This window comes from Bos grunniens, chromosome 6 (genome assembly GCF_055505025.1).
Source record: "Bos grunniens cultivar Pamir isolate PY7600 chromosome 6, Bosgru_T2T1.0, whole genome shotgun sequence".
Taxonomy (NCBI): Eukaryota; Metazoa; Chordata; class Mammalia; order Artiodactyla; family Bovidae; genus Bos; species Bos grunniens.
This window is the reverse complement of record NC_141170.1, coordinates 32,589,136-32,615,941: the sequence shown is the minus strand read 5'-3', so window position 1 is coordinate 32,615,941 and position 26,806 is coordinate 32,589,136. Positions and strand designations below refer to the sequence as shown.

At 36.6% G+C, this 26,806-nt stretch overlaps 1 protein-coding gene across 4 annotated transcripts in view; it reads right to left on the bottom strand.

The window, feature by feature from the left end:
* Window positions 1-443: 443 nt before the first annotated feature.
* Window positions 444-26,806, bottom strand: part of UGT2A2 (UDP glucuronosyltransferase family 2 member A2) — a 56,495-nt gene continuing 30,132 nt past the window's right edge. For 2 of the 4 annotated variants that reach the window (XM_086405513.1, XM_086405515.1), the window contains 5 exons: window positions 8,911-9,059; window positions 6,018-6,149; window positions 3,448-3,535; window positions 2,830-3,049; window positions 444-813 (listed from right to left, as the gene is read on the bottom strand). In XM_086405513.1, coding sequence (XP_086261639.1) covers window positions 534-813; window positions 2,830-3,049; window positions 3,448-3,535; window positions 6,018-6,149; window positions 8,911-9,059 — 869 coding nt within the window. In that variant the 3' untranslated portion in view covers window positions 444-533. Of the gene's footprint in view, window positions 814-2,829; window positions 3,050-3,447; window positions 3,536-6,017; window positions 6,150-8,910; window positions 9,060-23,953; window positions 24,792-26,806 lie in introns of those variants that run through there. The other 2 variants (XM_086405512.1, XM_086405514.1) reach the window with 2 other exon arrangements.

Here is a 26,806-nt window from a genome sequence, read left to right as displayed (position 1 = left end):
AAAGTTAAAAATAAAGAAAAAATTAATATTATGAATGAAAGTGAAAGTGTTAGTCACTCAGTCATGTCCAACTCTTTGCAACTCCATGGACTGTATCTGGCCTACCAGGCTCCTCTGTCCAAGGAATTCTCCAGGCAAGAATAACGGAGTGGGTTGCCATTCCCTTCTCCAGGGGATCTTCCCAGTCCAGGGATCTTCCCAGTCCAGGGATCAAACCCAGGTCTCCTGCACTGCAGGCAGATTCTTTACCTTCTGAGCCACCACGGAAGCTTGATACTATGAATAGACAAACATAAAATTATTTGTGTACCTTTCTTACGAATGTTTGAGGAAGAGAGTAAAGCCAGATGGGAAAAGATAAAGAAAGAATGGAACATCCCCATGGTTAATGCTGTTGTTGAATTCTAGAATTTATATCTATGTTAAGGTAGAGACGAATGGAATTCTGGAAATAAGATGAAGATATATTTACGGTCATTGTGGCTAGAATGAACAGAAGTGCCCATGCAAGCCTTTGGCAAACTTAGAAAGATCTATTCTCTTTTTTTCTTCTTTCCTGTTTTACCAAATTTTCGACAAGAAAACAGACAGCATCTTATGACCAAGAATACAGCTGTTGCCACACAGGCCAGCAGGAACCCAATCACATCCAGAGAGTGGTACTGGTACCAGGTGAGGTTGTGGGCGGCTGGCCTCAGGTGCTTGGCTCCTTTGTGGCGCATGACAAATTCGATCCAGAAGACTGCTCGGTCCAGGGGCTTTACAGGCTGATCATGGTGAATCCTTTTTAGCCTCATAGCATTCTCTTTATAACTGGTAGGCAAAAACATGGAAATTATATATAGAGTTTTGTTTTCATTTAAGGTAAGTATAGTAGTATTTCATAGCTTTTATCCTAAAGCTTTATTCTCTACAGTCATGACTCTAATTTATACATTACCATCTGTTAGGAGGATTCCTCCCTTCAGAGCTAAAAGAACTTTACACATACAATTTTCAATATTTTTTAAAAATTAAATTTATCCTGTACTTAACAGGATACATGTATACATAAGGTAGAAAGAATAATTAATTAAAAGTATTACCCTGAAGATTCCTTTCCAAACACATTTCTCTCTTTTCCATGGAGGTAAAGACTGAATGCATGTTTATTATTGCCACACACTGCTTTGTAGTTTTACCCTGTTTGCATTTAGTTTCCATGCTTTTGAACTTTAAATAAGAAATATCATCTAATACGTATTTTTAAGAAGTTGCTTTTCTTGCTCAATATTGTATGTGAAATTTGTCTGTATTGATGGTTTATTCATGGTTTATTTTTTACTACTGTGTAGTATTGCATTAGATATATACCCCATGATTTACTCAGCAGCCCTGTTGATAGACAGTGAGTTATTTCAGTTTCTTTTTCTATTATAGACCATGTTCCTTTGTACACTTGTGGCATGTTCAAGCTCACAAAGCAAAGGCAAGAGTTTCTCTAGAAGTGGAATTTCACATTGTTCATGACTTTGATGTCACTGTGTGTGTTAGTTGCTCAGTCGTGTCTGACTCTGTGACCCCATGGACTGTAGCCCACAAGACTCCTCTGCCCATGGGATTCTCCAGGCCAAGAATATTGGAGTGAGTTGCCATTTCCTTCTTCAAGGCATTTTCCTGACCCAAGGATCGAACCCAGGTCTCCTGCATTGCAGGCAGATGCTTTACCATCTGAGCTACTACTAGCTAACGCCAAATCATCTTCCAAGATGGTTATATCAATTTATAATTTTAAGACAAGTTTCTGAGGATTTCAGTTGTTCCACATTCTGGTCAATAGTTTGGCCAGATTTCTTAATTTCTTTATTTTTTTCAATCTGGTAAGTATAAAATGTTATCTCTTGGTTTTAATTTGACTTTATCTATTTAGGGATGAGGTTTTAATGAACAAATGCTTATAACCAATTCATATTTCCTTTTCTGCAAAATTCTTGTTCCAACTTTTCTACTAGATTTTTATTTTTTCTGATTAGTTTTTAGGAGCAATTTTTAATAATCTATATAGTAATCTTCTGTTCATTATCTGAGTATTAAAAAAATCTCCTTCCAGTTGAAGAAAAAAGTAAGTATAGGATGCATGTCACATGCTAAATGAACGAAAAGCCACAGGTAGGTTAAAAAAATGTTAATTCTTGCTGTGACATGAACTTTGCTGGTCACATACCATGTTAAGAGTTATGAGGAAGGGAGTGGAAGAAATACATTCTTTACAGAATGTGGTAAAACACAAACATATAAAAAAGATGGAATAAGTCAGTTGTAAATGAATTGCCTCATTTTTCCAAGAACGTATATTGGCCTTGTGTGAATTATAGTTTTGAAATTACTCCAGATCAAGATTGTAAATAACCCTATACTGAGAGAAAATACCTACTAGGAAGTCCATAAGCAGATTGTCCAGGAAAAGATCTGAGAATTTACATAATCACCAGCATTATTTTTTTTGAGAAAGCACTAATAGAATATTTGAAATCTTGGTTTTGTTTTACAATTTCAGCCAATAGCTTCAGCAGTTTGGGAGAGGAAGTAATAAAATGGTTCTCATATGATAATGTTGCAGTTGTTATTTATATTTGAAAATACACTAGTTTAAAATGCATGAAACATTGGACATTTTTGAGTATCACAGGTAAAATAATTAAAGATAAGCCTTTAAAAGTGGTAGTACTGTAGGGCAACTAAACCTGCAGACCACAACTATTGAGTTTGTGAGAGGCAATGAAGACCCAGTACAGCCAAATACACACACACACACACACACACACAATAAAATAAAATAGTAGTACTTACGAAGGTTCATTAATGACTGTTCTCAAGGCATTGAGCAAATCTGCACTTGTCATTGTGTTTATATTCACTTCCACAGCTGCTCCTTTGGCCTTCATGTGAGCAATGTTGTCAGGCTGATCAGCAAACATTGGGACTCCCACCATAGGCACCCCATGATAGATAGCTTCATAGATCCCATTGGTTCCACCATGAGTGATAAATGCTTTTGCTTTGGGATGACCTAGATAGGAGATTAGATGAGATGTGGGTGAAACATTAACAGAATTTCAGAAAAACATGGGGTAAAAACTCTTGGATAACTCAATGAAGAAAGCAATATTTTCTATGAAAGCTGAAAACATGGGTAATTTCTACCTCAAAAATACCATGACCCCTGAAAAAGGCAAAATTAATCCGCTTTGCATTGTCTGGAAAGACTTATTGAAGAGGTAATAGCTGAACTGAGATTGAAATTTAAAGAATGATGAGAGTCTTAAAATGAAGATCCCCTTTTGAGAATCAGAGGAAGTATCAATCTAAAATAAATGACCAATTCTTTAATTATATTTGCTTCAAAAGTGCAAGTAAAATGTGGAAATTTAAATATTTCACTTGTTTATTGAATTTCCTTGGTCTTACCAAGAAGATCATTCTGTGGTATCCAATCATAGAGCCGAGTATTGGCTCCTAACGTGGCAGGTTTCTTTCCTTTGTATCTCCATAAAACCTGTGGAAGACAGTGCTTTAGTTGTGAAGTAAAAACAAACAAACAAACAAACAAAATTAAGGCATTTTAAGGCTATAGAGCTATTTAGAAATCATATAGTCCATACCAGTTTTTTTGTTTGTTTCTTTGTTTTGCTGTTTGAAAGCCTGTGCTGAGATGTTATATGAAGTAAACAGAAGTTTATTAAAAGTTTCAAACAATGGACATGTTCATGTGTACCTTTTACGGCAGTTAACTTTAACTTAAAAATCAAAAACAAAAAATATTGTGAAGAAAGTTTTTCAAGAAAAAGTCTATACCAAAATCTGAAAACAGCAAATACCACTTGATATTCTGAAAGGGTAAATTAAAATAATTTGTAAGTTTTTTTTTTAATTTAAGAGAACTAGATCATCTCATACACTAGTAAATTAATGCTCAAAATTCTCCAATCCAGGCTTCAACAGTACATGAACCACGAACTTCCAGGTGTTCAATCTGGATTTGGAAAATGCAGAGAAACCAGAGATCAAATTGCCAACATCCGCTGGATTATCAAAAAAGCAAGAGAGTTCCAGAAAAACATTTACTTCTGCTTTATTGACTATACCAAAGCCTTTGACTGTGTGGATCACCACAAATCTGGAAAATTCTTCAAGAGATGGGAATACCAGACCAACTGACCTGCCACTTGAGAAATCTGTATGCAGGTCAGGAAGCAACAGTTAGAACGGGACATGGAGCAACAGACTGGTTCCAAATAGGGAAAAGAGTACATCAAGTCTGTATATTGTCACCTTGCTTATTTAACTTATATGCAGAGTACATCGTGAGAAACACTGGGCTGGATAAAGCACAGGCTGGAATCAAGATTGCCAGGAGAAATATCAATAACCTCAGATATGCAGAGGACACCACCCTTATGGCAGAAAATGAAGAACTAAAGAGCCTCTTGATGAAATTGAAAGAGGAGAGTGAAAAAGTTGACTTAAATCTCAACATTCAGAAAACTAAGATCATGGCATGTGGTCCTATAACTTCATGGCAAATAGATGGAAAAACAGTGAACTCAGTGACAGACTTTTATTTCTTTGGGCTCCAAAATCACTGAAGATGGTGACTGTAGCCATGAAATTAAAAGACACTTGCTCCTTGGAAGAAAAGCTATGACCAACCTAGACAGCATATTGAAAAGCATATTGAAAAGTAAAGTTGACATTACTTTGCCAACAAATGTCCATCTAGTCAAAGCTATGGTTTTTCCAGTAGTCATGTATGGATGTGAGAGCTGGACCATAAAGAAAGCTCAGTGCCAAAGAACTGATGTTCTTGAACTGTGGTGATGGAGAAGACTCTTGAGAATCCCTTGGACTTGAAGGAGATCCAACCAGTCCATCTTAAAGGAAATCAGCCCTGAATATTCATTTGGAAGAACTGAGATGCTGAAGCTGAAACTCTAGTACTTTGACCACCTGATGCGAAGAGCTGACTCACTGGAAAAGACCCTGGTGCTAGGAAAGATTAAAGGCAGGAGGAGGAGGGGACGACAGAGGATGAGATGGTTGGATGGCATCACCGACTCAACGGACATTACTTTGAGTAAACTCTGGGAGTTGGTGATGGACAGGGAGGCCTGGAATGCTGCAGACCATGGGGTCACAAGGAGTTGGACATGACTGAGCAACTGAACTGAACTGAAGGCAATAGGGTACGTGTACCAACTGACTGAGGTATAGCTGTCTAAATAAATGAGTACATATCTAGACAGTCAGTTTCATCTGTCTGGGCCACTCTCCCATTAGTATGTATGTTGATCTAGTCTCTTTATTTGGCTGTATGCTCCTTGAAGATGGAACTGAACTTTCTGGGTTTTTTCCCCATTACTAAAGTGACTTGGTTCTCAGATCTTTCCAGGAATCTTTCCTGTCCTCTTTGAAAGACCATGGTTGGGATGGTGTATTCATTTTTCTGGACTGAACAGTATGGCCAGCAGAATAACAGAGAGGTTAAAGCTGTGCTCCCTGGAGTCCAACAGACATAATACTACCATATACTCATTGTGTGATCCTCAGCATATTATTTCACCCCTATAAGCCTCAGTTTCCTAGGATGTCTATGTGACCAGTGAAAACCGCTACGTCATAATGGGCAATCTAAGAATTAAATAAGATTATGTGTATAAAAGATGTGGCAGAGTATATGGCATTTAATAAGTTCTGATATGAAAAAATTACTAGATCTTAACATTTCATCTCTATTTCATTGAAAATAAATGACTTCATGAAAAGATGTATTTTCATAGTAATGTGAAGGTTCAGTAAGAAAGTGGTAAAGTGTGTCCCAAATACATCTGAATCTTTTGAAACATTTTTACTTAAAGGTGGTGCCAGTTTTGTTTCATGAAGGATGAGTTACAACTTTTATCTGGAAAGAATACTAAAAGCCACCCACTCTCTACAATTGCAAAGTGACTCTGCTCACCAGAATTGGAGTTTATACTAACCTTTTGTGGAATCTGGGCAAGAGCTGAGGCAATGCGATTGGCTTTTTCTTCTGTGAGATTTTTGACCATTGACCCCAGAGAAAATACCACAATACCATCTTCACCTGAACTTTGGACAAATTCTTCCATTTCCTGCAGGGATAAGATTATATTTTATTGCACTATTAATTCAATGAACATGAGTTTGGGCAAACTCTGGGAGAGAGTGAAGGACAGAGAAGTGCAGTCCATGCGGTTGCAGAGTCAGATGTGACTGAACAACTGAACACATCAACAAAATTATGTTTATTACATAAGTGCCAATCACAGGGGGGAAAAGACTCTCTTACACTTCTAAATTGGAAGACTCAAGAGATGTGTGAGGGACATTGTTAGATTGACTCTGTCTTCTGCCATATAGAACCATCTAGTCTTGTTAGGAGGAAATGTATTTCTGAAATGATGGGCTAAATATACAATGGGTGATTACACAATAAAAACATGAAACCAAACCATTATACAAAATTAATAGGTGATAAATGGTAGATGTTCTCATGGTACATGGAACTATTACTCCCAAAGTTTAATTTTATGAACCAACAGACCTATCTGCAAACTTGTAAAAATATTCTTTGGAAGAAAGCCCAAAGAAGGATTCTGAATTAGGCTTTTAAAATTTTTAGCATCCCAGTTTACAGTCAATACCTTTTGAATAACTTTAGCTTCCTGTTAGGCATTTAGGATATTTTCCTCATGTTTATTATTTCCCTGTTTAATAGGGCTAAAATGATTTTAAACAACTGCTATATATAGTAATATATTTGAAAAAAGATAATGGAGTGAAATTCCTGTTACAGTCATTATAACACTTATGACACAGTGCTTCTGTTTCACAAGAGTGTGACACTAACAATGTGCCCAAAATGTGAGTCTTAGAACAGAAGTAAATTATACATTTCTCTGCAAATAAAATTCTCCTGATGATCACTTGGATGCTAAGTTGCTCCAGTCATGTCCAACTCTTTGCGACCTCGTGGACTAGAGCCCACCATGGTGCCATTTCATCCTCCAGGGATCAAACTCACATTTCTTACCTGGTCTCCTGCATTGGCAGGTGGGTTCTTTACCTCTAGCATCACCTGGGAAGTTGTGCAAATTGGGGACAGCAAAGTCTGGGATTGAGGTTCCTCATTATCTATGTGAATGTCACCTTCTAGAGACGTGTCATCTCTTTGTAACTATTCATGGTTATCCTGCAGTCACTGGTGTTTCTCAGTTAAAACAGGCTAGTAAAATTACCAAGGGAAGGACAATGCCATAAACAAAAGCAGATCACTCTTTTTAGCTCAGTTAAAATTAAGAGAATACCTGATGTCCTAGGAATTGGTGTTTTATCTCTATGATTCATCTCCCTACATAGACAGTGATTGAATAAAAAAACATCACACACACACACACACATACACACACACACACACAAAGGCATAGACACACATACCTGTGTATAAGAATTATACACTTATCTGTTTGATTTGGTTTCTTAGTTTAATTTCATTGCTTTTCTATTTTGTGTGTCCAGTGATTGGCATAATTCTTTCATGAGAAAGATAAGCCATGATTGGTATTCATATTTCTGAAATATCTATATTAATAACTGAGTTTTGGAATGGAATACATTTCCCCTCTTATGAAACATGTCTGAGCCATTTTTCTGAAATAGCCTGCATGTGAAAAGTGGGAGTGGAACGATAAACACAATGATGTGGCAAGTGAGCCATGGAATATGTCATGCATCTTTCTGTACCTTTATTTATTTTAGATATTGGTTTCTTATCTCCAGTAATAACACTCAATGGAGCTTGTTTTTAGCTATAACCTATTGGCGTGAAACACATATTCACAATCCGGAAGTGAAATTTTAAACTTCAGTATCCATCTTCCCCTAAAGAGAAATCAAGAACTCTTATGGGAACATCATTTAACCTGCCCTCTTGTACAAAGAGTATGCTCATTTACCTACAACACAAGCAAATAAATATCTGTCTCTTCACTGCCTATTGATGAATATAGTCAAGTACAATATTCTTATTTTGTTTACCTACTATTCTCTTTTTATGCTTCTAAATATTGTTTTCTTCTGATATTTCTGGCACTCCTTATTAATTCTTTCTAACATTGGAATATGGGTGCATGATTTTCTTTTTTACCCCCCAAAAATTCCTGGTATCATAGTTATAAAGAGCCAATTCAGCATTTTGGTTTCTCAGTTATATGATTTCTAATTTACATTAATGACTCCCAAATTTATTTCCAGTGTTCTCAGCTGAGACTGAAATCTTGTATTAACCAGATGATTTTTAGAAATCTTCACCTGAAATTTCCTTTGACTTCTTAAAGTGAATTTGAAATTGAACATATCATTGTCATCTCAAAAAATTTTTTTCAATCAATTCTTTCCTGGTTCAGTAAAGTCTACTGCTCTCCAAGAAGCCCTGTCTGGTTCCATGTCTTCTATCAACACTTAGCTTTTATGAAAGCATCTTTATCACTCAAATGATCATAGTAAATGTCCCTATTTATAATTGCATCATGCTTCTTAGGAAGACAGCAGCAGTCTCCTTAGTGATAGCCAAGGTTCTAGCTTCCTGTTTTTCAACCCAATGTCTGTACTACGGACACACTGATATTTTTAACATGCCACTTGGAAGATTTCATCCTTCTGATTAAGTATTCAAGTAAAAAAAGGTAAAATTATTCATAAGAGACTTCTCTTATGATTTTGAAAATAGATTTGAAGTATAAAACTGAAGTAATTCAGCAGCAAGCATATCTCTGTCATTGATACTGCAAGCTTTAGAGGAAAATCAGAGTATTATATAAAGTACGAAAGAGCTTTCCACTATAATAGACCTACCTTAGGTAATGGTTTAGCCGGTTTACAATGCAATCCTCCTACAAATTCAAAATTTGGTAAGTATGGACGAGGAAATTCAAAATCCCAGTATGTCCTGATGAGCCAAATCTCCGCTTTCCCCATGGTCTCACATAGTGTAGTGGGTCTTCCTGGAGAAAATGAAAGAAGTAGGCTTGAACTTATTAGCACACATATTTGCTGGGAAAAAATTGCACCACTAATTTTCTGATGTGCTATGAAGGAACTCTTGATTACTTATCACATTTAGATGTTGAAAGGAAGTGAAATTTAAAATATTAATGAAAGATGGAGGAAGAGAAGGAAGGAAGAAAGGAAAGAAGATAGAAAGGTAGACAGGAAGGTATGAGAAGTGAGATGGAGGGAGAAAGAATGTTTGGGTAGTAAAAGAACAGTAGTATGTAAAATAAAATAAACTCAATAAAATCAAATAAAAATATAATTCTTTGACAAAAATAAGTTCTTTTAGGAAATAAATTCAATCAAAAATTTTAACCACAACTCTAAGTACTGATGGATTTCATACACATGGTTTCTCTCCAATTAAATGGCAGATGGCAGATTAGCTGCATCCTATTAACACAAAGGACCTCTTTGATGACTCAACAGTAAAGAATCCACCGACAAATACTAGAGCTGTGGGTTTGATCCCTGGGTCTGGAAGACCCCCTAAAGAAGGAAATGACAACCCACTGCAGTATTCTTGCTTGGGAAATTCCATGGACAGAGAAGTCTGGGAGGCTACAGTCTATGGGGTCACAAGAGTCAGACATCACTTAGCAACAAAACCACCATAAACACCAAATCAGCTCTCAGGGGTTTTCTAATTTCCACTCAGGACTATCTTTCTACCTTTCCGCTTGTTACAGTTTTGGGTTCATGCACATTGTTGAAGAATCCCACCAGTATCAATTTACTTTGTCTTGCTGAGTCAGATCTCATTGATTTGCTATTATTTTCTCCATAGGAAATCCCTGAGTAACTTAAACCTAATACAACCCCCTTTGGAATGCAGATTATACATGCATGCATTACTAGTATCACACATTTGAGTGTCACCTTGAAATGATGTTTTATGAAAAGGACAGATTCTAAATATTCATTTTAGGAGATTTGTAAAGAACAAGTATTTGCAAATTACTAAGTCAATCATTTGTACACACAAAAAACATGTGTTGCATCTAAGTAAAGAAAAATTCAGACTAGAGTGTTCCTTTCTTAAAGATTCTATTCAGAAATGGTGCTTTTATGTACTCCAGGTTGAATAGCCTTTTAAAGAATTGTTGCTACTTTGTAGTGCTTGGATATATGTCAGAAGTCTTATGCGCATGTGCGTGCTCACTTGCTCAATTGAAGTTATATAGGCAATGATTTAACTTGATAATAAAAAAGCCATTTCCAAGGACATTCCGCTTGAAATTGCCAAAGACTGGATGAAAACAAAGCATCACAGTTTCCCCACAAACATGCTTATGTTTTTTAGATGTGTTGCTCCATGTGTGTGACATCCTGTCTTGATTACTGAGTTCTTAGGAGAAATTATTGTGCAAAACATTTTTGAAAGACATAGCTCAAAGTATTTTAGTATACTAAAGTACTTAGTATACTAAAATTGTCTATTTGAAGCGGTTATGCACAGTATGGAATACATATCAACACAAGAGCAAAAGTGTGCTAAAGTATGAAAAAGTTGTAAGTTTCTTAAGACATTCTAAATGTTATGATGAAGACCTGTAAGACAAAAATATGGAATTAAAATTTACCACCGATCTTTTTTTCTGTTATTATTTTGTTACACAAATTGAGTTATAAACACAATAGAAAATTTACAAATAATTGGTCAATGGCCACTAAATTTGAACTACCATGGAAATATTGTTGCTGTTTGAATCTATTATTTTAACCTTCATGACGAGTCTACTGAGATACCTTTTAGTTTCAAAGAATTCTTAGAGGGAGCCTAAATGTATGACAAAATGCCATATTGTAGATGAGACAGATTGAGGTATTCAGCAGAAGACAGGTACTAATCTCTCAGTGGTAACTCATGCAAGCTGTAGATATTAATCCAGAGACAACCTTATTGGGCTTCATAGACTATTTTTTTACAGACATGCGAGAAAACTAACATGTATGATTTCTGTATCACAATCTATGAATTAATACTTTATTTTTAGAGCAATTTTAGATGATAGCAAAATTGAGGGAAAAGTGGAGATATTTCCCACATATGCTTGTCTTCACACTTGCATAGACTATCCCATTATCAACATCTCCAATAGAATGGTACATTTGTTACAGTTGATGAACTCACACTGAAAGATTATAATCACCCAAAGTTCATGGTTTACAAAATAATTAACACCAAGTATAAATTGGGTTGTCTTAGGCAAATAATAAAGACATATATCAGTCATTATGGTATCATACAGAGTATTTTCACTGTTCCCAAATTATTCTGTGCTCTGTGTATTAATCCCCCACTTTCATCCCACATCCTGGCAACCATTGATCTTTTTGTTGTCTCCATAGTTTTGCCTTTACAGAATGTCAGAGTTTGAATCATTCAGTATATAGACTTTTCAGCCTGGGATTTTTCCTTAATAGTATGCACTAAAGGTGCTCCCATGGTTTGATGTTTTTCTGGGACTTGATAACTCATTTTTTAGAGCTGAATAATATTCCTTCTTTAGATCTGCCACAGTTTATTCATTTACTACTTGGTTTCTTCCAAGTTTGGGCAGTTATGAATGAAATTTCTATAAATATCTATAAACATCACATTTTGTGTAAACATAAGTTCTCAGTTCCTTTGAGTAAATACCAAGAAGTGTGATACCAAGAATTTGTTTACTTTTATAAGAAAGCACCAAGTGTTTCCCAAGTGACTGCACCATTTTAGATCCTGTTAGCAATAATAAGAGCTCCTGTTCCACAACTTTCGAGCTTTTGGAGTTGTCAGTGATCTGCATTTTGGCCATTCTAATAGATGTGCAGTGGTTATCTCATTATTATTATAATCTGCATCTCTTTCCAAAAAATTACATGGAGTATTTTTTATATACTTATTTGTCAAATTTCTATCTTTGTATACAGTTCATTATTATCTTTGTCCCACTATTTAATCAGGTTTCACGATTTCTTCTTGGGGTTTATAAGTGTTTTTAAAAAACATTTTGGTTCATTATCAGACATGTTTTTTGCAAACATTGTCTCCTATTCAGTGCCTTGTATTTCTTTCTCTTGACATTGTCTTTCACAGAGCAGAAATTTCTAACATTTTTTGAGGGTTCTGCATCTATGTTAACAACAGATATTTATATAAACTTTTTTATACAAATATAACAAGCTTTTTTCCCTTGTAATGTCCTTGTCTAGTTTTTACATTTTGATCATACTATTCTCATAGGATGTGATAGAAATTATTCCTCAGCTTCTGTCCTCTAGAAATGACTATAAAGTATGTCAGTAAAATTTTATCTTTGAATTCATTTCTGCTACAATGTTTTTATCTCTTCTTTTTTGGTTTTTCTCAGGATTTGCATCTCTCTGCTTATACAGAACATCTATTCTTACATACTGTCTACTTTATCCATTGGATCCCTTAGCATATTAATCAACATTGATTTCAAACCTTGTTTTGATAATTACAGCATTCTTGCCATGTCTGGTTCTGATGATTGCTCTGTCTACTCAAAGTGTGTTTTTGCCTTTTGATGTTCCTTGTAATTTTCACTTGATAGCAAGACATGATATACTGGGTAAGAGACTACTGTAAACAGGTATTTGAAAGGTGGTGGTGAGTTGGGGAGAGAAGCATTCTATGGTCCAAAGATTAGTCTCAGTATTTTATTGACTCTAAGCCTCTGTATTCTTCAAAACTATCTCTGTTTTTTCCCCCACTTTATATGGGGCAGGATGGTCTGAAGCTGGGTATATCCTTTTTCCATCCAATAGTCTAGAGGGGCTTGGAGTCAGGTATTCTTGCCTCAGGTCAGTTAGGCTCTGATAATCCCTAGCACATTGTGCACCAGTTAACTAGTTTACCCTGAGGACAGCCTTGTTAGGATGAACAGAGGGCTCTGATTTCTTTCCAAATGATTCTTTTCCTCTTCCCCTAACTGGAAACAAGGGCTATTTCTTTGATTTTTATTATGAAAAATTGGTTGAGCTCCTGGAAAGAAATCTCACAATATTGTGGGCACTCCCCTATGATCAGGTCATTAAGATCTTTTTTTGTATAGTTCTTCTGTGATCCAGATAACCATGATGGTGTGGTCACTCACCTGTAGCCAAACATCCTGGAGTGCGAAGACAAGTGGGCCTTAGGAAGCATCACTAAGAACAGAGCTAGTAGAGGTGATGGAATTTCAGTGAGCTATTTCAAATCCTAAAAGATGATACTGTGAAAGTGCTGCACTCAGTAGGCCAGCAAATATGGAAAACTCAGCAGTGGCCACAGGACTGGAAAAGGTCAGTTTTCATTCCAATCCCAAAGAAAGGCAATGCCAGGAATGTTCAAACTACTGCACAATTGCACTCATCTCACACACTAGCAAATTCTCCAACTTAGGCTTCAATAGTATATGAACCTAGAACTTCCAGATGTTCAAGCTGGATTTAGAAAAGTCAGAAGAACCAGAGATAAAATTACCAGCATCTGTTGGAGCATTGAAAAAGCAAGAAAATTCAAAACAAAGTCTACTTCTGCTTTATTGACTATGCTAAAGTCTTTGACTGTGTGGACTACAACAAAGTAGAAAATTCTTTAAGAGATGGGAATACCTGACCACCACCTCCTGAGAAATCTGAATGCAGGTCAAGAAGCAACAGTTAGAACTGGACATGGAACAACAGACTGGTTCCACATCGGGAAAGGAGTACATCAAGGCTGTATATCATCACCCTGCTTATTTAACTTCTATACAGAGTATATCATGCTAGATGCAGGGCTGGATGAAGCACAAGCTGGAATCAAGATTGCCATGAGAAATATCAATAACCTCAGATACGCAGATTGCACTACCCTTATGGCAGAAAGTGAAGAGGAACTATAGAGCCTCTTGATGAAAGTGAAAGAGGAGAATGAAAAAGCTGGTTTAAAACTCAACATTCAAGAAACAAAGATCATGGCATCTGGTCCCATCACTATTTTTCCAGCAAATAGTTGGGGAAACAATGGAAACAGTGACAGAGTTTATTTTCCTGGGTTCCAAAATCACTGCAGACGGTGGTGACTCCAGCCATGAAATTAAAAGATGCTTGCTCCTTGGAAGAAAAGCTATGACCAACCTAGACAGCATATTAAAAAGCAGAGACATTACTTTGACAACAAAGGTCCGTCTAGTCAAAGCTATGGCTTTTCCAGTAGTCATGTAAGGATGTGAGAGCTGGACCATAAAGAAAGCTCAGTGCCAAAGAATTGATGCTTTTGAACTGAGGTTTGGAGAAGATTCTTGAGAGTCCCTTGGACAGCAAGGTCATCAAGCCAGTCAATCCTAGAGAAAATCAGTCCTTTATATTCATATGGAAGGACCGATGCTGAAGCTGAAGCTCCAATACTTTGGCCACCTGATGCGAAGAACTGATTCATTTGAAAAGACCCTGATGCTGTGAAAGATTGAAGGCAGGAGGAGAAGGGAATGACAGAGGATGAGATGGTTGCATGGCCTCACCGACTCAATGAACATGAGTTTGAGCAAACTCTGGGAGTTTTTGATAGGTAAGCCTGGGGTGCTGCAATCCATAGGGTCACAAAGAGCTGGACATGACTGAGTGACTGAACTGAACTGAACCTGAAAATAGGGACCCACTGGATTTTTAAGCTGTCAAGTTTGTCCACAATAAATTTCCAGCAACTCATTAATTACAGTTCAGATGTTCCTACCCTGGGTCTAATTCCTGTGGTGATTTCCAGTTCTGAGTCTCTGCTCTTGAATGTCTCTTTAGATAACCTGAAACTCTGTTTATTCCAAGAGAATATACAGTTTTGTTATTAGAATGAATGTGAGAGTTTGATTATTTCAATAATATAAAAAAGATGAAATGGCAACTACAATTTCTGTGTATGAATTAAGTTTAACTAAATTGTATATTTCAACTTATAATTTTTGAATAATTTTAAAAGAAATTCGTAAAATATGCAGATCAGAATTATAAAGTCTTGCTGAAACCCTTTATAGAAAATAAATAGAGGTCTCATGTTCATTGATAGGAAAATCAAAATTCATAAAGTTGTTCATTCTCTCCAATTTATCTACAGATTCCTTGTGCATGCTTGTATGCTCAGTCGCTTCAGTTATGAAGTGAATCTATGGACTGTAGCCAGCCAGGCCCTTTTGTCCAAGGGATTCTCCAGGCAAGAATACTGGAGTGAAATACTGGAGTGAGTTGTCATGCCCTCCTCCAGGGGATCTTCCCAACTCAGAGATAGAACCCCTGTCTCCTGCATCTCCTGCATTTCAGAAGGATTCTTTACCCACTGACTCACTGTAATTCCTTGTATTTCTCACTAAATCTCAAAATCCCAAGATTCATGAAACTTTACAATTTTTTTAGAATTTCACATTTAATTTTAGAAATCTATTTAGAACAGCAAAGGGCTAAGAATTATCAAGATTTTCCAGAAGAGATACTAGGAGAGAGGGTGTTATCCTTCCAGATATTTTGAATGGGATGACCAAATAAGATATCCATCATGTACCCCCACCTGCCCCCCACAGCAATGATTTGGCATTTATTCATAGACATATGTGTCTTGTGGGAGCCCTGAGATTAAGACAGGAGATTGTCAAGACAGACAATGACTTTTGAGAGGGGAGGCTTGCAACCAGACGACTGACCCAGAGAGTGGGTTCCAGGCTGCAGACATGGCAAAAAGTTCTGTACCCCTGAGAACTCAGCTACAGTATGTTTCTCTTTGGCTCTGTTACTAGCATCATATGCCAAGGAAATCAAGAGGAGCCATGCTCACCCCATGTTGAGTAATAAACATCCAGACCTCTGTCCCAGCTGTAGACCTTGAAGTGGCCCACAACTGGCTCAAACCCTGTGGGATCCCCAGAGGCAAGTTGGACAAACTTGGTCTGACTGTGGATTCTGATAAGGCCCTGTAACTGAGCTGTCCCTGTCCTAGCCACAGTCCTCAAGTAGCCCAGCTGGCAGAGCAACCAGGCAGGAAGCACTCTTGTCTGCACCTCAGGGTCCTGAAAGGTTCCTGTACTGAATTCCAGTCTCCTCACAACCAGTCTACCAGCAGTCCTGAGGGTTCAGGGTCACAGAGGGAGTCACTCTAATCTGCAACCTAGAGATTCTATAAAGATTCCAGACTTGGTTTCAGCCCCTTCTAGCCACCATCTGACAGCAGTCGCAGTAACATGCAGACTAAGCAATAGACACTCAAAGCTGTGTCCCCAGAGATGCTGAAGGGTTCCCTACTTAGCTGCAACCCCATCACAGCTACAGTCCATTTGCAGACCTGCTGCTCACGGATCCAGTAGGAGACACTTCTGTCTGTGCTCTCAGAGATCCTGAAAGTGCCCCACACTCAGTTCCAGCCCCTTCTAGCTACAGTTCATAAGTCTACTTTTGGATAGGTAGATACAGAGAATGTGGTATGTACATACAATGGAATATTATTCAGCAATGAAAAAGAGTGAAATGTTGCCATGTGTGGCAAAATGAATGAAACTTATGCTAAGTGAAATATGTCAGACAGAGAAAAACAAATAATGTATGATTTCATTGAAATGTGAAGTCTTAAAAAAAAAAGGCACCTCCTTAAAGAGGAGAGGACATTGGTGGTTGTCAGGGACAGTTAGGGATGGGGGAATTTAGGGAGATGTTGATCAAAGGGTACAAACTTTCAGTTATGAGGTGAATAAGTTCTTGGGATCTAATATTCAGCATGGTGACTAATAGTATGGTTAACAATACAATATCATATACTCAAAACTTCCTAAGAGAGTAGATATTAAATGTTCTTACCACAAAAATAAGTAAATATGTGAGGTTATTATTATGGTGAAAATTTTTCTACACTTCTCTGTATAGCAAGTTATCATGCTGTGCACTTTAAACTTTCACAATGTTATATGTCAATTACCTCTCTCTCTTTTTTTTTTGGGGGGGGGGCCATGCCATATATCAGGTGGGAACTGAATTCATCAACCAGAGAAGGAACCCATACCCCTGCAGTGGAAGCATAGAGTTTAATCACAGGACCCCCAGAAAAGTCCAGTTATGTCTTAATAAAGCTAGAAACAAGAACAAATACAGAAAAAAGCAAATATAATAATGAATCAAAGAAAAACCACTTAAGTAGTGAAAATGCTTAATGATAAAGGAAGCATTGCAGATAAGTAGGAAAAAGAAAAAGCTTTAAATAAATTATAATGGTACAACTCTGTATCCCTGGGCAATAGTAGGAAGAAAAAAGAGAGAAGAGGGGTAGAGAAGGAAGGAGACAGGGGAGAATGAGGAAGAAGGAAGAGCAAAGGAAGAAAGGTATAAAGAAGAGAAATTGAGCCCAACATACAAAATACAGAAAAATAAATTACTAAGTAGATTAAAATCTTCAAAAGCAAAATCATGATTTCTTTGAGGACAATATAAAAGGAAATCTTTATGCTTTTAGAGTAAGAAAGGATTTCCTCAAGTGTTTAAAAAAGGAAATGGCTAATTATTTTACTTCATTAGGTTTAAAACCCAAAGTTCTTCATGCGATATTTAAGAGAATGAGAAGCACATGATAAACTACCAAAGTCTCTACAGTACATGAAACTAGCAAAGGCTTACCTAGAATATAAAAAGAATTTATTGAAACAATAATGAAGACACAAGAAACCCTTTAGAAAAAAAATGGACGAACAACAGGAGAAGGATATTCATGGGACAGAAATGAAAATAGCCCATAAAGTATTAAAAGTTACTCAAGCCAGTAATAATGAAGGAAATCTAAATGAAACCTAAGATAGTATTTCAGATCTATCACTTTGACAAAGCTCAGAAAAATCATTTCTTTGGGGGAATTATAAAATTACAACATGGTGACAGTTGCTGGACTTTGTAAACATAATCAATATCGTTGCACATGTGTGAATTTTATGGTATGTCATTTATTCCTCGTTGATTAATAAAACTCATTCGATAATATGCTGCCTAAAGATGTGGTATAATGAGGAATAAAACAATGTGCTGGTTAAGGTAAAAATTTATATAGCCTTGGTTAAAGTATAATTTTTTGACAAAAGTCTGAAATTAACCAGTAGAGGAAAATATAGATAAAGATTTAAACGTAGATATATGGTTTATATCCTGTTGGCATGTTTGCTCTTCTACAACAGAGGGCATACACAAGAATGTTCATAGTAGCAGTATTATATAATAAAATATAAATAGTTGTGTGCCTGCTAAGTGTCTTCAGTTATGTCTAACTCTGCAAACCTATGGACTATAGCCACCAGGCTCCTCTGTCCATGGGATCCTCCAGGCAAGAAAACTGGAGTCAGTTGCTGATCTCTCCAACCCAAGGATCAAAAGTCTCCTATGTCTCCTGCTTGGCAGACAGGTTCTTTACCACTAGCGCCACCGGGAAGCCCAAGTAGCTAGTTGTCAATACACAAAACATCAGGTATACAACAGAATACAGAACTTAAACAAAAGAAAACACATGATTTTATCGTTAAAACTATTCTGCATAAACAACACTTCTTTGCTTGTATGTATAATATTAAAAAATTAAATTGCAGAGTGTTAAAGAAATCATATATAATGATAGATGTGAAATTTCCAAGAAAATGTTCACCAAAGTCAGGCTTGTGGTTTCTAATGACAGAAGAGCATTTCTAAGAACTGTAACGATGAGACAGTCAGTTCCTAGGCAGGTTGATAAGGAGTCTAGGGGTCCCCAAGGAGAGAGGGGTCTGGAATTCTCAAGGAGGAAGAAAGGACAAACTTTTATTCTTTCTCCACATTCCTTAGGATTATATAACAATAATATATCTTGCCTAAGGACAGTCTCTGGATTAAACCTTCTGTTATCTTAAAATGTAAATTATGGGAGTAGGTCTGGTGAGGTCTTTACAACCTCCAGACATTCTTTGGATTCATTGGAGAGTATATAACTTCATTGTTAACACTAGCAAGAGGGTACTCTCTCTGCTCCCTTCTGATGCCTATGTCAGAAGCTTCCTCTATCTCCTTTATACTTTAATAAAACTTTATTACCCAAAAGCTCTGAGCGATCAAGCCTCGTCTCTGGCCCCGGATTGAATTCTTCTCCTCCGCGGGCCAAGAATCCCAGTGTATTCGTGTGATTCAACAACAACCTTTCAACGATCTATTTCTTAACTTACTTTATAAGGCATACAGAAGTTTATTTTATTATTTCTATTAACTGTATACTTACATCTCTTCACTTTTTATTGGTATATTTCTAAAATATGAAATTACATGTATAATATTTTAAAATATATAAAATTTTTATATCAATTGATCTATATTGATAAATTTCTAAGTCAACTGAGAGATTTGAAAAGATGTTTGTAATGCACATCACAGAAAGTTAAGGATTTAGATTTCCTAAAGTGCCAGACCAGTTAGAGATCAATAGGATAAAGAGTCCAAAGAAAATGGAATAATTGCTGGCTACCTAAGAAAAGATCTGAGGATAAGAGCTAAATCATTCAAAAATTTTAGAGGTCATTGTAGCAGAGATGTAGGTACAAACTATAAGGAAATACTTTTTTTTTTTTTTTTGGTAACAACAGAGCTGGAACAATCTAAGCATAGCTTTCACACTAGACAAATTAAATGATTTGTTACATACATTTGTATGAATAAAATAATGTAGGTTTTAATATGTTGTGAGGAAAGATGTCAAATCTATACTAAGTGAAAATAGGTAAAGATGAATATCACTGTTCAGACTGATAAAAAAAAAATATATATATATATATATATATAGCGTGCTGCGATTCATGGGGTTGCAAAGAGTCGGACATGACTGAGCGACTGATCTGATCTGATCTGATCTGATATATACGCAAGGCAAGTGTTAGTCGCTCAGTTGTATCCGACTCTTTGCGACCCCATGGACTGTAGCTCTCCAGGCTCCTCTGTCAATGGAATTCTCTGGACGAGAATACTGAAGTGGGTAGCCATTTCCTTCTGCAAGGGATCTTCCCAAACAAGGGATCAAACCCAGGTCTCCTGCATTGCAGGCAGATTCTTGACCATCTGAGCCACCAAGGAAGCTGGTGGTATATATATATACACTTTTATATAGCTGGTATATATATTTATATATATATAAATATAAATATATATATATATATACACACACACACATACATACATACACACACATACACACCCACACACATAAATTTATGTTTAATACTTAGACAATATCTTAATGTAAAGACAAAAGACAAGAGTGCTTATGTAGGAAAAACATAAAGCCAAATATCATTCATTATGTATATACTTTTGTTCCATTCAAATTTTTAGCAATTTGTACTAGCTATTTTTTTCACTACATCAAGAATGAAATTATACTCATAATGTCTTCAGAATCGCTCAATAAAGAAGATGAAAGAGTACAGCAATGAAAATCGATGACAGTACTTACAGTAAACGAGAAACCTGTTAGGTGGTAAAGTTAAAAATTGGCCACTGATCCTAAGGACTACATATTTTGTATAACATGTATCCATTCAGAATCCTTTACCTTTCCTATATTTATGCATAATACAACAAATTTCTCATAAAGTTATCAGTTGGAACTAGGACAGCATCTCTAGTTATCAGAATATATTTCTAGTTCTGTGTTTTGCATTTGTTTCTGAGAGAAGAATTGAGGCCAAGGCCACAGGTCTTATTTATCTCAAATCCATAGAGCCTAACACTTTGCCTACACCAAGAAAGCACTTGTGTGTGCCTGCTCAATCACTTCAGTCCTATCCAACTCTGTAATTCTATGGACTGTAGCCCACCAGGGTCCTCTGTCCTTGGGATTTCCCAGGTAAGAACACTGGAGCGGGTTGCCATGCCCTCCTCCAGGAGATCTTCCTGACCCAGGGATCAAAGCCAAGTCTCTCGTGTCTCCTGCATTGCTGGTGGATTCTTTACTACTGAGCAACCAGGGAAGCACCCAGGAATGTTTATTGGTTGCTATGTTATTTATTGTTAAATCAACACAGTGTAAATTCAGTCATGTGTAAAGCTAAGGATTTTTAAAGTGTTTTTTTTTTTTTTTTAATCTTAGTTCCGTGAAACAATGTGTCTATAAAAATCAGTGTTATGGACTGAACTGTGTTCCTCTTTTATTAAAACACTGAAGTCTAACAGTATTTGAAGGTAGATCTTTTAAAGGTAATTAATATAAATGACATCATAAAAGTGGGTCTTAATCCAATATGACAGATGACCTTATAAGAAGAACAAGAGACACTAGGATATACATATGGGTTTCTCAAATGGCACTAGCGGAAAAGAACCTGCCTGCCAGTGCAGGAGACATGAGACGCAAGTTCAATCTGATCAGAAAGGTCCCCTGGAGGAGGACACGGCAACCCACTTCAGTATTCTTGCCTGGAGAATCTCATGGGCAAAGGAGCCTGACGAGCTACAGTCCATAAGGTTGCAAAAAGTAGGACACGACTGAAGAGACTTAGCACGCACGCAGGATGTGCATATATAGAGGAAAACCATGAGAGGACAAAGCAAGACAGTGGGCATCCACAAGCCGTTCAGACAGGCCTTAAGGAAAACCAGCCCTGACAAAGCTTTGGTCTTGGACTTCCAGCTTGCCAAACTGAGAGACAATAAATTTATGTTTTTAATGTCACCCAATCTTTTAAATTTAGTTATAACAACCCTAGCAAACTACTGCATTAAGGAAGTTAAATTAGTTAATATTTCTAATACCCAATATGATCTTTGTTAGTTCATGTTTCTTCATGACTCTCAAATTGTATTTGGAGTTATAATAAATGCTGGGGAGAGTGTGGGGAAATGAGTACACTCCTACCCTGTTGGTGGGAATGTAAGTTGATACAGTCACTATGAAAAACAGTAGGAAATTTCCTCTAAAATGTAAAATTAAAATTACCATAGGATTCAACAATCCTATCCATGGACATATGGAAAAAAACTATAATTCAAAAAGATACATGCACCCCTATGTTCTCAGCAGCAATATTCACATTGGTCAAAACATGGAAACAGCCTAAATGCCCATCAACAGATGAATAGATCAAGAAGATATAACACATATATACAACAGAATGCTACTCAGTCATAGAAGAAAATGAAGTAATTTCATTTGCAGCAACATGGAAGCAACTAGAGATTATCACTGTCAAGAAGCAACAGTTAGAACCGGACATGGAACAATGGACTGGATCCAAATTGGGAAAGGAGTACGTCAGTCTGTATATTGTCACCCTGTTTATTTAATTTCTATGCAGAGTACATCATGTGAAATGCCTGGCTGGATGAAGCACAAGCTGGAATCAAGACTGCCAGGATAAATATCAATAACCTCAGATATGCAGATGATACCACCCTTATGGCAGAAAGTGAAGAGGAATTATAGAGCCTCTTGATGAAAGTGAAAGAGGATAGTGAAAAACATTCAAAAAACGAAAATCATGACATCTGGTTCCATCACTTCATGGCAAATAGATGGGGAAACCATGGACACAGTGACAGACTTTATTTTCTTGGGTTCGAAAGTCACTGCAGATGGTGACTGAAGCCTTGAAATTTGGAGAAATTTGGTGTTGGAGAGGACTCTTGAGAGTCTCATGAACAGCAAGGAAATCAAACCAGGACTGATGCTGAGGCTGAAGCTTCAATACTTTGGCCACCTGATGTGAAGAACTGACCTATTGGAAAAGACCCTGAATATGGGAAAGATTGAAAGTAGGAGGAGAAGGGGACGACAGAAAATGAGATGCTGGGATGCCATTGCCAGCTAGATGGACATAGGTTTGAGCAGGCTCTGGGAGTTGGTTATGGACAGGGAAACCTGGCGTACTGCAGTCCATGGGGTCACAGAGTCAGACACAACTGAGCAACTGAACTGAACTGTATATGTATATGTATAACTCAATCACTATGTTATACAGCAGAAATTATTGCATTTAAAATCAACTATACTTCAATTAAAAACAAAACAAAACAGTATTTGGAGTGAAAGCCAGCTTCAGTGATGCAATCAGATAAGAGCTAGACATTTGAAAATTGCAAGGCAAAACCATTTTTTATTAGAAAAGGCAGGTGATTAAAAATAGAATGTACATAACCAGTAAAGTGAAAAATATACTGTTCTTAACATCTTGAGTTATAAACTATTTCAAGTCTCTGCTTAATTTTTCAGTTTTATATATTATACTCCTCCAAAAGTATAAAGCATACTAGGAAACGTCTCAGTATGACCCATTATGATGAAGCAGTTCTCATAGGACTTTTTGGAGTTTCATTCCAAATTTATGAGAGATAGGAATACATGGTACTCTGGTCCAAAAGGAGGATGGTTTAAATTTTAAATCTAATATTCCATGATTTTCAAAATTTGTAGAGCAAAATTCAGACAAAATACGTTATACACCAAATTTAATACCACCATTAATATGGCTCAGGTTCCAGACTATTACTAAAATCAGGCAAGAAGACTATCTTCCTCTTTTAACAAACATTACACTCACTTAACCAGTAAGAAATCAAACATCTTCTCTATGAAAACTCAGTGTATTAGACTTATTTGTGATATCCTGCATCTGACAAAAATACACATTCCATTGGATTGACATATATTAGCATGTTTTATATTTCATTTTGTTTTGGTAACAATCTTTTAAGTATTGAAGTATCCTAATAAATAGAGGACTGTAAAGAAAGAGGAACCATGGCAAGAAATTTCTTGCCTCCCTTCCCCAATTAGTTATTAAACCACAGTTCTTTGATATCAATTGTGGAGTTTTTGTGAAAGTGTAAGTTTTAAAAATATATTCCTTACCTCTTTCTAGACTTTTCTGAAACCTCCTCAGCATCTTCTGATAATTACTTTAGAATGAAAAGCAGAGTCTCTTACCTAATACTTCACTGTAAAACTGGTCCCAAAGCTGAGAGTCATATTGTTGGAGCCAGAAGTCAAAGAAAATGGTAAACATTAAATTTTTTACCCTTTGCAGAAAGGTCATTTTGTCTGGTAATGCTGCCATGACAACAGGCACGTAGGAAGGTGGAGATGGAATTTGCCCACAGTATCTCTCCATTGTGCTACCCAAGGAGAGTCTTAGTGTGTACACAAAAGGGATTCCCAGAGTCTCGGCAATCAGCTCACCACAGGGCATCACAGGGTCTATAACCATAACATTATAGTTGGTGTCCTGGAGTTTCTTCATGATTGTCTGGTTGTAGACAACACTCTCACAGACAAGCTTTAAATCTGCGCTTATTTGAAGGAAAAAATCTTGAAGTTTCTTTGCTGATTGCCAGGGTGACAATGTTGGCATGACGTTAACAGATAGATTCAAAAATTCGTTTAGACTATCTTCAGCAGTCTCTTTGTCCTGTGGCACTGAGAACATCTCGAAGTTCAGTGTGGAAGGCTTGTTGTTCTCAATGAGAAAATTTTGTGAAGACACCAACACAGTCACTTCATGTCCTCTTTCCATGAGTTTCTCCAGAATAACCTTTAGATTGAGCCAGTGGCTCATGTCACAGGGCCACACCAGGACCTTCTCACAGAATCCACAGCCAGTATAGCAGAGCTGCAGCAATAGAATTGCTGAAACCCATTTCTTGGACATCATGATAGCAGCTCCCTCACACACTGCTCTGCAAATGCTGAATGCTTGTTGGGCACAAAATTGAAGTGGCAATTTAGATATCAGTCAAGTTAAAAATTAATTTCTGGAGTTAGGTAACTTACATGCAGAGAACTTTGCCAGTTGTTAACTGGGCATGATATTTGTTCAGGAGAAGACAGGAAATATTTATATATTTTTGAGGAAATGATTGCAACCTTCTAGGAGTTTTAAAAATAGATTAAAATAGAAAAAAAATAATGTTTTATTGACATTTTTAAAATATGATAGAACCCATTAAATATATCTAGCAAATAATATAGTGCATCTCATGGAACATGATGATTAATAATTTGGGGAAACACGAAAATGTATGTCTTGTCATAATGTTGGTCACATGCTAGCATGTAGATAAAACACACACATTGCCTAATATAGGAGGGATATGAATACACTAATGTTGTACAAAGATACAGCATTTCAGGCTCTCAGAATATGCTGTCACTCTAATGTGAAGAAAATCAGACAAAGCTTCAACACAGAGGATACATTTCAGCTGAACTCAGAAGCAAAGAATACAGGAGAAGGGTTTTAAAGTTGAATAGAAGAAAAGGATAAAAAGATGAATGATATGTAAGTCATGGTCATTTAAGTATACAGTTGTTAGTTCAGTATATATGGAGCAGAGGCTAACACAAAACTGCAGAAAAGGGAAATATTAGTTAAAGTAGGACACTTTGGAGAGCCTTAAATGCTATACACTGGGTTCAGTTTTAATCTTCATAAAAAGATGTGTACTCAAATTTTCAGATCAGGTACAGAAAATGATCATATATGTCCTTTAATAAACCTAAACTGGCATCTGAATATTATTTGAGTTGCAAAGAAAAAAAGCATATGTAAGTAGTTAAAATTAAATTTTAAGACAGCAGGATTTGATCAGAGTTATCAGGGAGAATATAATATTGGTTTGTGAATAGAGGGTCTAGAAGGAGAGTCATGACTGATGAGAAGTGAGAGGTGCTCAGTCTTTAATAAGGAAGTGCTTGGTTTATACTCTGAGCAATCAGAGTGATAAGAACTCTAGTAAAATCACAAAACACTAAAGGAGTAGTAGTTACAGAAAAATTTTTTGACTTGCCATGTGTCATTAACGACTGAACATGTATGTGAATCTCAAGGGAGGGGAAATATTTAGAAGCACAGATTTTGTGTCCCATCATCGATCTGTATTTCAGTCCAATTCCAATTTCTCTTCAAAATGTTTGATATTTCATGCCTTCAACAAGCAACTTTTAGCACTTATTTTATACTGGATTCTATACCATGCACAGGGTATAAAGAAACAAGTAAGATACATTTCTAATTCAAAATGATCTCATAGATTATTGCAGAAAATAAATTAGCCCGATATACGTCTCCATTATACTTCTACAAATATAAGGGAGATGGATCATAGAAGGTATAGATGAAATGAGGAAGGGTAAAGCTCGTGAAGGAGGTTGCTTGGTGGAGAAAGATAATGATGAAATTATAAGTTAGTTAAGTCTTTAAGAGTCTACTTAGTAGGTTGAAAAGTATTTCTTATAAGTGAAAGAGAATGTTAATGTATCTGTATTCTAATAATTGTGACATAGTTATACCAAATGTTCAGTTACAAAATAATATTCAATAATTTGAAAGAGACATTGAAATTTCAAGTCCCTTGAGAGCTTTTATGTTTGGAAAAAAAATAAAACAACAGAGTAGGTTTGCTTAAAGATGCAAAGAATAATCTAGGATCAAGGATTGAGAGTTGTGTTGTGTTGCATAATTAGGCTTTGCATAAACTCTGCTGCTGCCACTGCTGCTGCTAAGTCGCTTCAGTCGTGTCCGACTCTGTGCGACCCCAGAGACAGCAGCCCACCAGGTCCTGCCATCCCTGGGATTCTCCAGGCAAGAACACCGGAGTGGGTTGCCATTTCCGTCTCCAATGCATGAAAGTGAAAAGTGAAAGTGAAGTCGCTCAGTCATGTTTGACTCTTAGCGATCCCATGGACTGCAGCCTACCAGGCTCCTCC